The 14258-nt window shown below is 40.0% G+C and overlaps 1 protein-coding gene across 2 annotated transcripts in view; it reads right to left on the bottom strand.

Annotated features, from left to right (window-relative positions):
* Positions 1-13530, bottom strand: part of LOC122792955 (small ubiquitin-related modifier 3-like) — a 65120-nt gene extending 51590 nt beyond the window's left edge. The window contains exon 1 of one of the 2 annotated variants that reach the window (XM_044060546.1): positions 13386-13530. In XM_044060546.1, the coding sequence (XP_043916481.1) occupies positions 13386-13406 (21 nt within the window). In that variant the 5' untranslated portion in view covers positions 13407-13530. Of the gene's footprint in view, positions 1-12710; positions 12847-13385 lie in introns of those variants that run through there. The other variant, XM_044060547.1, reaches the window with a different exon arrangement.
* Positions 13531-14258: the final 728 nt, after the last annotated feature.

Genomic DNA, 14258 nt, shown 5'->3' with positions numbered 1-14258 from the left:
GTGTGTGTAACAAATGTTCTGAGGGAGCTAAACCACTGACAAACCCCTCATTACCAGAATCTCAAAGGAAATGGATGAGAAGTGACAATGACATACCAAAAACGATTTTTGGCAGAACATCCTGAATCCTTGCCATCACCCAAAAACTACAGTTTTAACTCCAGTGCACAAGCTGTCCCTAGCCTCAACGACATTGAATATTAAAAGGATAACACTCTCAACATATTACTGTGCCAGGCTATGGATTCACTCTTCTTAAAAGGGCATCTCCCAACTGCTACTCTAAGCCATCCATAAAGGAAAGCAACTCAGTTTAGGCAAGAGCTTTTTTGTTTTTGGGGGGGGGGGTGCAGCAGTTGTCAACATGCCCATTCAAGATGGGAGTTTGTCTGCTGTCTGGCACTCCTAATGTGATGGGGCAGTGTTGTAATCATGTAAAAGAATGCCACAATAATTTTATCAGGCAGAACTAAAAGATTGTGAGATTAAATCTCAGCACTCTTCTCAGCAAAGAAGCCTCCTATGCAACTGCATGGATGTTGCCACACAGACATACCAATATATTCCATCACCTAGCACTCACTTAGGCCCCACCCCTTCCTATGCAAAGGAAGGAAGTCAGAATGTTGCAGCAGGACACCATAACACAAGATTGAAGAGACACCATACAGCTCATAGCATAAAGCAGTAAGATAAACAGCTGATGACAAGAGTAAAAATAATTAGTCTCATAACCAAAACAATTTACTTTCTCATCACCACCCCTATAAAAAGAATTAAACGACAAAATGTATTTTACTTGTAAAATACAGTAATACAATCTCAAACATTTAGCTGCCTGAAAAAGAAGTGACAAAGGAAGGGGGTCCAAATGAAGAGATAAAAAGCAGCAGCAAAGGAGAGTAGAGTACTACTAGAATTTAAATAATCCTAAAGTCTTGAGTATACTCACGAGGTGGACCCTGTTTTTACAAAATATCACCAAGATGCACTGATGCATTATTTTATACAGCACATGTATCATGGACAGATGGCACAAACCCCAGGATAAAAAGATGCCCAATCCTGGTAGGCACACTGGTGCCAGGTCTTGAAAAGAGAAAATCTTCAAGACATGGAAACATTCCTACAATAGGAGGCCAGGCTTGGGGGAAAGATGGCTCCCCTGTAAGAAGGGGTCAAAAAACACACAAATGACAGGCCAAGAGCACGCTACAGTTGTTAATCAGAACTCAGGAACCGGCAAACAAATCAAAGAAATACAGTACAATGTGTTGCCCCCCCGCCCCACAGAAACATACCTTACATGCTTAAGACTTAAAAAAGATGTTCCCTCTTCCCCCCAACATGTGAACAAGTCAAACCACATAGTACAGGGTACAGTATTAGTCAGGCCTAATTTTAGTAGCAACTCAAGCAACCAGAAACTAGTTATCCTGCATATACCAATGCCTATGGGTGCTAGTTAACAATTTACAGTATAAATATAATAGACTAAGAAAAAGAAAATTACATAATTACTACTATGCAAAAAGCCCAGAATTTCCAGACAGATGTTAAAGAGCGAGAAATGGAAAGAAAAAACACCTTCACAAGAAAGTCAAACAATTCAAATGCAAATTAAATGACAGAATAATAAAAATAAAAAGCAAAGCAGCAAAGAGAAATGCTGCAAAGGCATACAGATATGAAAATTTTCCGGGGGGGGGTAAGAATTAGTAAAAAGGAGAAAAAATATATAAACTGAAGATATGGATTACCTGTGATGAAGGGCTTAGTGTAGAAAATCCAACTCTGGTAACTTTACAGCATAAGGGAACAGCAGGTTCCCAAATTAAAGGAGAAACAAGTGGAACAGAAATATCTGATCAGATGCCACATGAAGGACAGTCTGCAGCCTTCAGAGGGAAGCCAGTGCAGAAATTCAGTTGGAGTTGCAAAGGAAGGAGCAGGAAATGGTGGCAACTGACACATTCATGGATAAAAGGAGTGCTTATAGAAGTACAAGATGCACCCTACATTGCTTAATTACATTTGGGACTATGAAACAGTAGCAAACAAAACAACTTTGTAGCTAAACCGCGACAAAGAACCAATTATCCTCTCGAGTAAAAAAAAAAAAAAAAAAAAAAAAAAAAAATCAAAGGGGAATATTCCAGTGGGGCCATCAACCGCAGGTTTTGTAAAACAGTCGCATTATCTTGTTGTGGAGTGTGACCACTAATGGCAGAGAGCCTATATACTTGAAATGCATAACACTGTGGCAAGACTGCTGCATTGGGGACTACAATACTGAAGTAGCCAAGAAGCATTGGAAACATGAGGCACGACACAAGGGATCACCAACAGGTCAAAACACAGATGCGGGACACAGTCCACGAAAATAACGAGAGTAGCACTGATCACTGAAATTGCTACAACCAGTGATTACACCATCTTATGTACAGGGACAATCATAAAATATCATGATTTGTAGGGTAGACAAATGAGGATACACAGTTCCAATAGTAGAAGCAATGGTGTTCACAAAAAGAATTTATAGTTTTCAGATATGCCAATACATGTAACGCAAGCTTCTAACAACCCACAGATTTTTCTGAGGGACTGACAAAACTCAGTTTTCCCACTGAGACCACTGCCACACTCTAGCAGATCTCAGAGAAACACTCCACATCGAGAAAGAGCTCCTCGTGTACGAATCAGAAGTTAGAGGAGAAAATATTGTATCCATCTCAGTTTCCCTGTTCAGATTCAGAATACCGAAATTCTTCAGGAAAATATTCCTGCTTACCAGAAACCACTTTACAAGAAGGATCAATAGCCCAAACTAAACCACGAGCCAAAGTAAACTACTCCTATCAAAACAAAATGAAGTAAATTCATGCTAGGTTGTCAGTTTCTTTTTTGACAGGAAAAAGGACCAACCATGTTAATAATGGCAACAGCAGCTTTCTGAAGGTTGAGTACAGCACAAACTCAACAGGGAAAGTGGCTCTTTCCTTGCCCACTCAGTTCCAACAGCCACAGAAGTGGCCAACCCCCAGGTTCACAGTGGCAGCTGGTTCTACACCAGACAGATCCAGGGGTAAAGACAAATGGTCTGAGGTAGAAATTGCCACAGCAGTGTCACCCACCTGTGGTGAATGCAGATTGTTAGTAGGCAAAGGTGATTTGCTTAATATTTTTCTTTTGGGGCCGGACTATGGGACCAATAGTTTGTTCCAAGTTAAAGCTGAAAATGGTGTCCCTTTCCTGTGGGAGACAGCAATTTCAGTACACACTACCAGTCCACAAACATTTTTGACAGAAAAGCACAGCAAAAAGACACCAAGCCAAAGCCACAAGTATAAAATCTCCACAGAAAACTTAGTTACTTTACATAACTCGAAAGAGGTTTGTTAAAACACAATATCCCTACCTCTAAAATAACTTTCCTTATGAGAAAAGTAATAAAAGAAAAGTAAATTAAGTTTTCACCCCAAGGTAACTTATCAGACCAACAAAAGGAAAGCGCAAGCCAACAGCCGATCATCAAAAGCTTCAGGAGTGTACGCTTCAGCAGCAGTAAAGCTCTGAAGGGCTTCGCCCCAGTCTTGTCTGCTCAGATAAAGCTGCCTGATAGTTTGGTCACTTGGAAGATGACCCGAAGTTTTGAAAGCTGAACAGCTGCAGAAGACCAATTAAAGCTATAGCGGCTGAAATCAGTTTTGGGAACAGTGCGCTCTGCAACTGCAAAATTTATTTTTATTTCAAAAGGAGACTAGTCTGCGATCTGACCTTACCCAGAGAGAATAGGCACTAGGTGGGAAGCAGCATTCTCCCATACTTGTAAATACCAGGTCCAATGTATTTATACATGTGAATACCAACTACCATACTGGCAACATGTCACCAAGAGTGGACCCAGTTCAGGATTTGTGAACTTGTATGGACGGTGACCCGACTTTTGACCAACATACCCACTGTTACAAGAAAACCCTTCTGTAATGCACAGCTTATAAACAAAGGGACTGTACAATGTCTAGGTTTAGAGAGTCCCCCTTTACTCAGTCCTCATTAGGCTATTAAATATAATATGCCATTTGGCATGCATTTGTCCAGACACAAACTGGAACACATACTTTACAAGGATAGAAAACAAACTGGTCCTAAATGAACAAGACTGCTAAGAGGTGATCTGTGTCTGGCATACAAAGAATCCTTTAGTGCTCAGCAAGTCAAGTGGAAACAGTACTCTGTCTGCAACAGAATTGTTTGGAGAGGAATAGATCTTGTAAAAGATACAGATTGTGGAAGAGACACCCCACCCACACAAAACAAACATCCATTTTCAGGAGCAACTTGGATCTGAAGATGGGAATACAGAAACTATACCAAGACTGCTCCACGTAATACAAACTGACAAAGACCGCTCCCTAAATGCTTTATACCACACACGAGTCTCCTCAGATTATTCATGGTATGATCCCAGTTATGGCCAAGCCCAACTGCCTCCCAATTTTGACAGGTTACACAAATTAACTCCCTTTTGTGTAGATAAACTGCTTTGCATAAGAATTTGTAAATATACCCACTATTGTGTCTGAAAATAAATTTTAGGGTACTTTTCTGTTAAACCCCCTACCATGCGTCTTGAGACGCAGACTGACGTCTCGGCAGTCCCTTTCCCCAGGGCTTTGGAAAAAAAAAAAAAAAGGGAAATTAATGTTGTTGTGAATGAAAATAAATTACTTCACGTCACACACCTTTTGTAAGAAGGTCCACAAAGAATATTGAAGTTGAAGAGGTTCATAAAAAATAGTAAATGGATGGACAAAACGAGGGCGCCTAATGATATTAGCCCATAGACTATGAATAGAGTGTGATGGAAAATGACGATTTATCAGTCGCCAATGACGTCCAGGTGCGCGATTCTGAGTGGAAACAACCTTTTGCGGCCCATTTATGTTGATGCACGTCATGTATTTTACTGCAGTGATGAGGTTAGATGCTGCACAGGTATGTTTTGTACTTGTCTTAGGTTGTGACAGTCAGTTGTAGCAGGATAAACCTTAAAAGGAGAACCGCACCCAAAAATTGGGAAAAAAATATATATATATTTTTTCCCCCCAACACAAAGCCCTGGGGAAAGAACAGGGCGAGACACACCAGTCAGGGTCCCAAGACACGTGGGTAGGGGTTTAATGGAAAAGTACCAATTTTAGTTACTTACACAGTGGCATACAATAGGGCAAGTATTACAACCACACCTATTAGTTTGGTGTGGGATACCACTTCTACACTAGTCTTGCTGAATGACAGTATGTATATTAAAGGGAGTTTGAAAATTTGGGATGAACAGTTTTCTCCTTTAAAACTAGTCACATTCCTTCTGCTAGCACTGCAAAGTGATTGGGCTTAAGACAGACTTCTTTGCTTCCATACACTGTATGCATTTGTTACAGATTTCCACGTGGCATGCATTTGTTACAGATTTCCACGTGGCAGTGTCATCTAGCAATCGTTTAACCTACATCATGATCACAATCATCTCAAAGGTGGTAAAACCCAACATTAATTGGCATAATCTCATCAAGGAGAAATATCCAGTAGGTTTTGCTCACTGGTAGGTGTGTTAGTCTGCAACAAGTAAAAACCCTGGTGACTCCCAGCTATTGGACTTGAATCTGCATTCAAGAAAGCATGTGCAAGCAAGCTACACCAGACAGCTGCTAAGGATGAGCAAAGCTGTTTTAGAATTTAAATGGTGTTCGTTACAGCAACTGGTTCCAAGTTGTAACAACCTACACAAATTAATTACGCCTCAGTTTAATTTCTCTCTCCAATACACCACCTAGATGTTTAAAGTACTCAGGAAGCACAATCTTTTCAGGTGGATAATGAAAACAGAACTAAAGCAAAACACCAGATAGGAAGCTTGGTGCATAATAAATACTCCCACTTAAAATGTCAAGCATTCTTAACAGCTGACCATGTAGGTAATGGGTATTTACTGACTCCACAAACATCTGGAAAACAAGACACGCTAGAGATAGATTACTCAAAATGTTCCCTTGTATCTGAATTTGTTTAACCTCTTGTTGAGCAGGAGAAATATTTTACGTATAAAAAGTGATACCAAAATATCCCTCAAGACAAACCTTTATAAATGGAAAGGTGTCCAACTTGTTGCCATAGCTCTTAAACATATACAACTACAAGGCAAGTTGCTCCCTTCTCACACACCATTTCAAATACAAAAACTCCTGGCCAACTCAACTAAAAGTTCTGCACAAACCTGAGAAAGTATGTGTGGTCTTCATGTACCACCAGAAAATCTGTTTTTACCTTTATGTGTAACCTAGGTATGCAAGCCATTAATTGAAAAAGCCTATTACAAACAACTCACCCTGCTAAACAACCATTTTTGACAAAGGTAAAGGTTCTCAGAGGCCACACCCTTTGCCTCCCCAAACCTACCATTATCACCCCCATTTCCGTTTAATAATTCACACACAAAGACAGAGCCATTCCTAGAAAACATCACTGAAGACAACCTACTCCCCTGGTTCATCTCTCTGCAAATACTTCCTAATCTACAACCACCTGTCCACTCAAATCCAGTAGCACCGTATTCTCAAATGGTATGGATTCTGGGCTGGCTAGAACATTCAGTGATGACATCTTTCTCTCAGTGAAACTTCAGTAGCACTTTTCATTGACCTTACTGACCACTACTTCCTTGTTCACTTCTAAGAAAAAGTGTCCAACCCAGTCATCTTGTTCCAAGACTTAAGAGTCAAAAATCAGTTCATCCATATCACATCCCAAACACCCCTCACCAAAAGGAGTGCCTCAAGGCTCCACTTAACTATCCTCCAACAGGATTCATTCTTGGCTAAACCACCACAAGCTACTCCTAACCCCCTTCCAAAAGACAAGCATATTTTGAATCAACTACAGAATCGTGCTACGCCTAGGTTCTTTTCAAACTATTTCAAGCAGATGCCTTCTTGCATATAAACTCTGGTACCCCCCCCCAACCTACCTTCAATGAAATCTCTCTTACCACTTTCACAGCACAAGACACCGCACAAGACACCCAAAAATTTGACAAGAGCTTTTCCGATGAACACCTCACTTAACTACATCACTTCAACTTCCAACCGCTGCTTACCACCCATATTTATACTAACATTTGATTAACGGGAAAGTCAGGCAGGATAGAAGCCAGTTTTCAGCAGAGGGGAAGCTACGAACTACATAACATTTTAAGTATAATTTTACAATCTTCAAAAATTCAACAAAAACATTTGCAGTTTAAATAATTACAAGTTAGACAAAAACATTGATAAAAATTGATACAAGGTATAAAAGGAATGAAAAAGATGCTTGCGCTCAGAGCCAGATTTTAGCTAGAAGTCTTTCAGAGTGGTTTTGAACAATGGGAAGGTATAGACCTGACAGATGCATGTAAGGGGTTCCAGGCCTTACCAAAATGTGTACAAGTACAGACAATACCCAGCAGATTTGCTAGGCAGGAATTTATGGTCACTTGATTGCAATGACCTATGGGGAACAGTTTGTATAGAATGTTTTTACTACTGGACAGGCAGACGGATGCAGGACACATTTTTAGATGGCAAGAAGTTGTGTATGTTAACTGATGTGGCAGTTCCAACCAATTTAAGTTTTTCAGTGCTATACAGTGGTGTGTTCTGAAGGATCTACTTAAAAATGCCAACTTACCAGAATGATGTTCACAGAGAGACCACAATGTTGAAACTTCATAAAACTGAACTCCCGGAATACCGCAAGTTAACCCCAGAAAACAACCACTAGACCACCAATCACCTTAATATGACAAGAAGCAATCTAAATACCAGCTTGGGGGGCTTTGCCCCACACACCACCGCTAAGTAAATATACCAACTCTGAGTCTGCACTACAGTGAACAGGACAGAGGTCACCATGGTGGCCCAGTGGTTACTTTCCCAGAGCTAATTTGCAATGCTCCGGGAGTTCGGCTTTATGAAGTTGACATTATGCTGTTAACGGCAATGTTCTGGTAAATCAACATTTTTAAGTAGAGCCTTTCTGAAAGGTGTTATTTGCTACAAATTTAGCAACTTTGTTACAGCATTGTTCAAGTTTTAATTTTGTGAAGCCTGTGGTTTGTGAGGATGGGAGTACCATAAAGAAGAGATTAGTGGCAAGGGTAGCTTTAGTTGTGCCTGTGAGTTTTTAGCTCTGCAAAGCATCCATAGTTGAGAGGTTTTTTTTTTTTTTTTACGCAATGTTGCTTATGCGGGTCAAATGTAACATTATCATCCACTATCATACCTAATAGTTTGCTATGAGAAGAGACTTCAATGGTTGAATCATCAAGAGAGAACTTTAAACTCCCCCCCCCCATGAGAGGGGGACTTGGGGACAAAATAGTAGTAGTTTGGTCTTGAGTTCAACATGAGTTGTGAGTTATGAAGCCATGTGTCAGTGGCTACGTTTAGAGTATGTTTTGGAGGTGTACCACGTTGTCAGATGTGAAAATGTGAGTGAAATCTTGTGTATTGTATTAGGATGGCCTACTGCATACAAGGAGGGAGGGGACCAAGGGTAGAGTCTTGTGGTACACCGGTGGTGAGTGGGAGGGAGGTAAGGAGACAGCATAAAGGTGCCACTTTACTGACCGATACCTACTGGACAGGTAGCTTTTGAACCACAGAAGGGTGGGGTGAGAGACCTAGTGAAGAAATTTTAAGTAGAAGTTTGCTGTGACAAGTTGTGCTGAATGCTTTAGACAAGTCCAGGGAAAAGGGGATTAGTTCACCTCTCTCTCTAGTTTTATTGAAACTATCTATATACACTAGTGCTACGGGAAGGACAGAACCCATGTTGTGCAGGAGTTCTTCTGTGGGAGATTTTCAAGTCCAGCAATTTTGAAGTATTTTGGCAAGGAAAGACAAGACTACCATAGATCTAAAATTTTTAATGTCTGTTGAATGCCCTCCTTTATGCAGAGGGATAATGTGTGACTTTTTCCAAGGAGAAAGAATGCAAGATTCTTGGATTAGCCTATTTAATGACTGAGACAGGCTAGGTAATGTTACTGACTACTATTTTTATGTAGTCGCTTGGAAGGTCATCAGGTGAATAGCACGGAGTAGTTTTATATAGGATGTGGGGCACAGGTTTGAAGGTGGACAAATGTGGCTGTTGGGCAGGGGTGGGATTAGATGTTGAGGAATCCTTAGAGATAAAATTAGTCCATATTAATATTTGCTCAATATCTCTATTGTTTACTAAACTTTGTATCTTCCGTTACTGCTACCCATTTGTAAACTACTTCTATTTTCTGTGAATTTCTTTACCAAAGCTGTGGCAACAAATTGTCCGTTGTAAAAAAGGCACTAACTTGGTAAACACAAATAACTCGTCCTGGACCTCAAGAACTGACTACCACAAACGCATTAAAATATCTACTGTGGGGGATAAGCTCCGTCTGGAAAACAAAGCAACTAAAAAAAGCGCGTGTGTGCATGTGGTTGCTTTTTAATACTCAACAGTAGATCACGCAAGCTAATGAATGCTCATCTACATCTTGATATCACTTCACAATAAGAGACAGATTGAGGGTGGGGGTTTCACATGCCCATCTCCTGAGGGTACCAAAATTGGTGATAATGGATAACACGGGGCCTCTCAAATTCTGAGAGCTACACGTGGAAAAAGAAATGATGGCAGTTGCATAATAATTAACAGCCAAATATCATTTGGTAATATACCAGTGTCGCAGTTAGTTCTGCGCAGCTTTGGGCACACCTTTCATGATTGGTATGCGATACAGGAAGAGTGACAGGCATGCTAATTTCCATGGCACATCATGGCGTAAAGGTTCAACAAAAAACGCTAATAATCACACTCAATACCATTCTTAATTCCCCTTCTGCCTCAGCTCAAGAGTCTGAAAACAAAAGCAGGTTAGTGTTACAGTAAAACTACAGTAATGAACAGCATTTCATAAGTGCTCATAACCATGATGGATATCCCTGTACATCCTTGACAAGTGTTGTGAGAAGTACTAATTAAAATATGTACTTTTCCTAGAAACCTAAAAAAAAAAAACCTGTGCAAATGCATAACTGCTCCAACATCTAATTTAATGGGTGGAGTTGGTTTACAAGTCATTGTTTGACAGTCTGTTCACTAATCCGTTCGGTCCCGCTCTGGAGTTAGTACGCTTTATATTGCCCTAGCAGTTTCTTGTTCTTCCTTAGTACTGTGAGTGTGCACAAAAATTACTATGAATGCTTCTGAGCTATTAAGTGATAATCTTTAAAAATTAAACTTTGTACTACATGATCAGATGGATCTCTCTGCTTGAGTAATGTTCTGTTTACAACTGGCACATTGAGTGGTGTGTCCAGTCAGCATGCTTAGTTTGAATAATATTTACCACATATATGATTGTTTACATGCCTGGGTCACAGGACATCTATGCTCATAAGTTGATATGTATACTGGGCTGGGTCACAGGACATATATGCTCATAAGTTGATATGTATACTGGGCTTTTGTAAAGTACTAATCCACCTGGCTTTTTGTGGAGTACTAACCCACCTGCAACTAAGTAGTTGGTGTTAATTGTTAATGTGTGCCATACTCAAAAGTAGCACTATGGGTGCTACCGTTGCCGATGTGATTGCCTCCCCATAATTTGACAATGCCTGGACACTAATTGAGCTCTCCGATTTTTTTTTTACTCCAAGCTGCTAAAATGTGTGAATATCATTTTATCTAGTGTCAACTGCTTTGCTCAAGAAACTGACCAAAGCTAAAAATAACGGTCACTTTTATGGGCCCATTATGGTCACACATACCCCCAAGTCCATACTTCTCGATGTTCTACCTCAATATCACGGTCAGCCGAGAGATATGCGCAAGGATAATGGAAAACTTAATTTTTAGTTTCATGTGATAACGGAGAACACTGGACTTTGCGTAACCACGGCACTTGGTATTCTAGATTCGCATTTAGGCACAGTCAACAGTCCAGTGTTCTCCATTACTACCCCAAAATTTCGTGTTTTAGTTTTAAATTACACTAGACATATAGTCGGGCTATTACTGTTTTGTATTTTCGGAATAAGAATACAACTCTAATCCCTGAACGATAAGCCAGCACAATTTGAAATGGAGCAGGGGAAGAGAGAAATACCAGGGATAATTTGTATCCATGCGGATTTTGAGAGAGCCAAGAGAGAAGCCACAATATGTGCAAAATATAACGACGAATTACCAGAAAATTTAAATATTTTGAGGGATATCACAAAACCGGAATAGTTCAGCAAAACAAGACGAAGAAACGTGATATGTTAGCACCCGATGTGATAAGATTAGCCGGGGACGTTTTTACTTGCTTTGTCCAATGTTTTCCCTAAAACCCTGACTGACTACGTTTAGAATGTTGGAACAGCAGCGCGCAACGGAAAGTAAGTTACTACTTTGATAATCTAAACAGTACACAACTCGCTAACGCGGTTCAGTCTTCACTATTACTCTAGCACATACCTCGCCACTGTACAGATTTTCGTAGAACAGATTTTTGCCTCCTACGTTTGGTCTGTTCTTATAAAATCAGTCACTAAACAATACTAGCTGGCAAAGTTCAAACATTATATCCTTCAGAAAATACACAATGACAAACATGTTACAACTTGAAGGGGGCGGCGCCACTGCGCATCCCATGTGATACTTAATAGAAATATTGTGAGAGATGAAATCATGTCGTTCGACTTTCGGTAAATCTGTCTAAAGAGAAGTTCCATCTATACAAGACAGCGATGCAGCTACAGCAGCAACCTTTGGAGATTGGTAAAACGTGAGGCTACTTTACAGATGGAGAAAACCCACCCCCAGCATCCGGGTCTTTCATCTCTAAACAGAAAAGTCCAACAAGTAATCCTAGAAATCTGCGAGTAAATTGGAAAGAACACACCGCGTGCATTAACGGAAAACACTACCAAAACATCATGTCCGCACGCTCATTAGTACTAGTTTTTAATGTGTGCCGCAGTTAAGTCAGCATCTGCTACAAACATCGCTTCTAAAACGAGCTACACCAGCATACAGCGTTTGCAAACATACACAGAATCCCCCCTTCTCCTCCAACTAATCCTCGCCTCGTTTTTGAGACATCGGACTGTATGTAGCACAAGCCAACGATTTGTGCAAAAAAATTGTAATCCCACACTTTACTCTCCGGAATACCAGAGCGAAGATTGCAGTTTCTTGATCAAGCATCTCCTACAGCAATACACAACAGCAAAACGCCTCTTACACAGCAAATAAACAGCAAGACTTAAGAGAATGCCAAAAAAATTGTTCTGCAAATTTTATACACAGTTTCTATTGAAACCAAACATTTTGAGACAGAGGTGCAAGAATTAAACAGCTTGTCTCATACCCCCGTACGTTAAAAGTTCCTGCACCTACGACGCTTCCAACTACACATCAGTTTGGTTTCCTTAAAAAAGCATAACACTAAAATATCACTCCAAGCCTAAATATATCCCTGGAAAGTAAATTACTGGGATAATTTCTGGTTACTAAATAGCCACATTCCTTACAATATTGCATCCATCACAAAAGTGCATCTGAATCTACGCACAGTTTAAAGACAGAAAATTAAACTCAACTACTTATCGATAAGCAAGACAAAAGTACCCTACCTTATGACCCTTATCTTGCATTATTGATAAAAAAATACTTCCAAATTAACTGATACTAAAAGTGCAGCGCCTTTCCTTGTCCTCAAACCGGTGTTAACCCGCGCTTAACAGCTCCTCCCACGCATTTCCTATTGTGTACCTTCCCGCACCAACCAATTCGAAACTCATAACGCAAGTAACACGTGACCCCAGCTTTCGTATTCGTCCCTACTGAACCAGTTTGTAAACCTTCAAATATACGGAAGCCGGTACAGGATCGCATTTAAGTACTTAAAACTTGCAAACACTTAACCATTTATCTTATACTACCCTTATCGTTAAATACAAGTCGCAATTTATAAAAATGAATGTTCCTCGTCATGCGCAATGTACGCTCGTGGCCTGCTACTTTCAAAACAAACACAGCTCTATTCCACTTACTGCAGCTAAGAGTCTATTGCAGGTCCCAACGAGGACTTCATAGTTTGAAGATAAACTTGACACAATTCCAAGGAATATTTGCATTTTTTACGATCCTACAGATTTATTCCCGTAAAATTGGCGCATTAGGCCACAACCCGGCTTCAACGACAGTAACTACAGAAGGCCACAATTGCGTTTTCTTTTAATTGTAATGCAATAATATTCCACATTATTTTTACACAAAAGAAATTCGTAAGTTCTTTAAGCACTCACCTTTGGTTTATCGTCGGACATTTTTCGAAATGACTTAGTACAAAAAATAAGCACCCTTTCTTCCGCCCAACTTTCCTTATTTCTCTCCCGCCGGTGTTAATCTCGAGAACGCGCGTTTCTCCTTGCACCCAACAAAGGGATTGGGCTTCAAAGGGCCACGTGACGTGTGCGCGTTCCCGTGTGTTAGGGGCGCAAACGATTTTCTAATTATAGGCGTCGGGAGCGCGCATTTATGTTGCGGGAGCGCGCATCAATAAAATTGGCCTTGTAAACATATCATTCGTTGTACTGGCTGTTTCATTTTCATCCGTTAGTACTATAGCACACAAGTCTCTTACAGCGTGGTTCTTTGCTTTCTATGTATGTTTTATGAATTTGTTAATGGAGTGCAGGTACAGTGATCGTTATTTTAAGGGCAACTTTTAATGGTGAAAGAAATTCTAACAGCAGTATTAATAAAAATGGAGTTTTGAGTTACTGAAATTTGTTAACTGAGATATTGCCCTGATTTCAAAAGACTAGTTACAGTGAAAGCTCAGAGGAAACCACAAGACTGACATGAGTAACTTGGATACCTCAGTAGGTACATTTAGTAGATGAATAACAGGTGATATAAAATTCTAGAATATCTCAGTAAAAGACTACAATGTATATTGACTAGCATTATTCCCATATGTACAATATAGGAAAAATAAAAATCGGTGAGGGAGGAGGGAAATAACGTTGTTAAATGTAGTAAAAGTCTACAGGCAAGTAGGTATTCTGCCTTTTTAATTTCTCCAAGTCTTTTGGGTTTCTAATACCATGACAGGAATGGACCCCATTCCAAAGTCAAAGTACGATTAAAGTTCATGAAATTAGTATTGTTTCACT

This window comes from Protopterus annectens, chromosome 2.part0, assembly GCF_019279795.1.
Source record: "Protopterus annectens isolate FY-2018-M chromosome 2.part0, PAN1.0, whole genome shotgun sequence".
In the NCBI taxonomy this organism is placed as follows: domain Eukaryota; kingdom Metazoa; phylum Chordata; order Ceratodontiformes; family Protopteridae; genus Protopterus; species Protopterus annectens.
The sequence above is the reverse complement of the archived record's forward strand: the minus strand, read 5'-3'. Positions and strand labels throughout refer to the sequence as shown.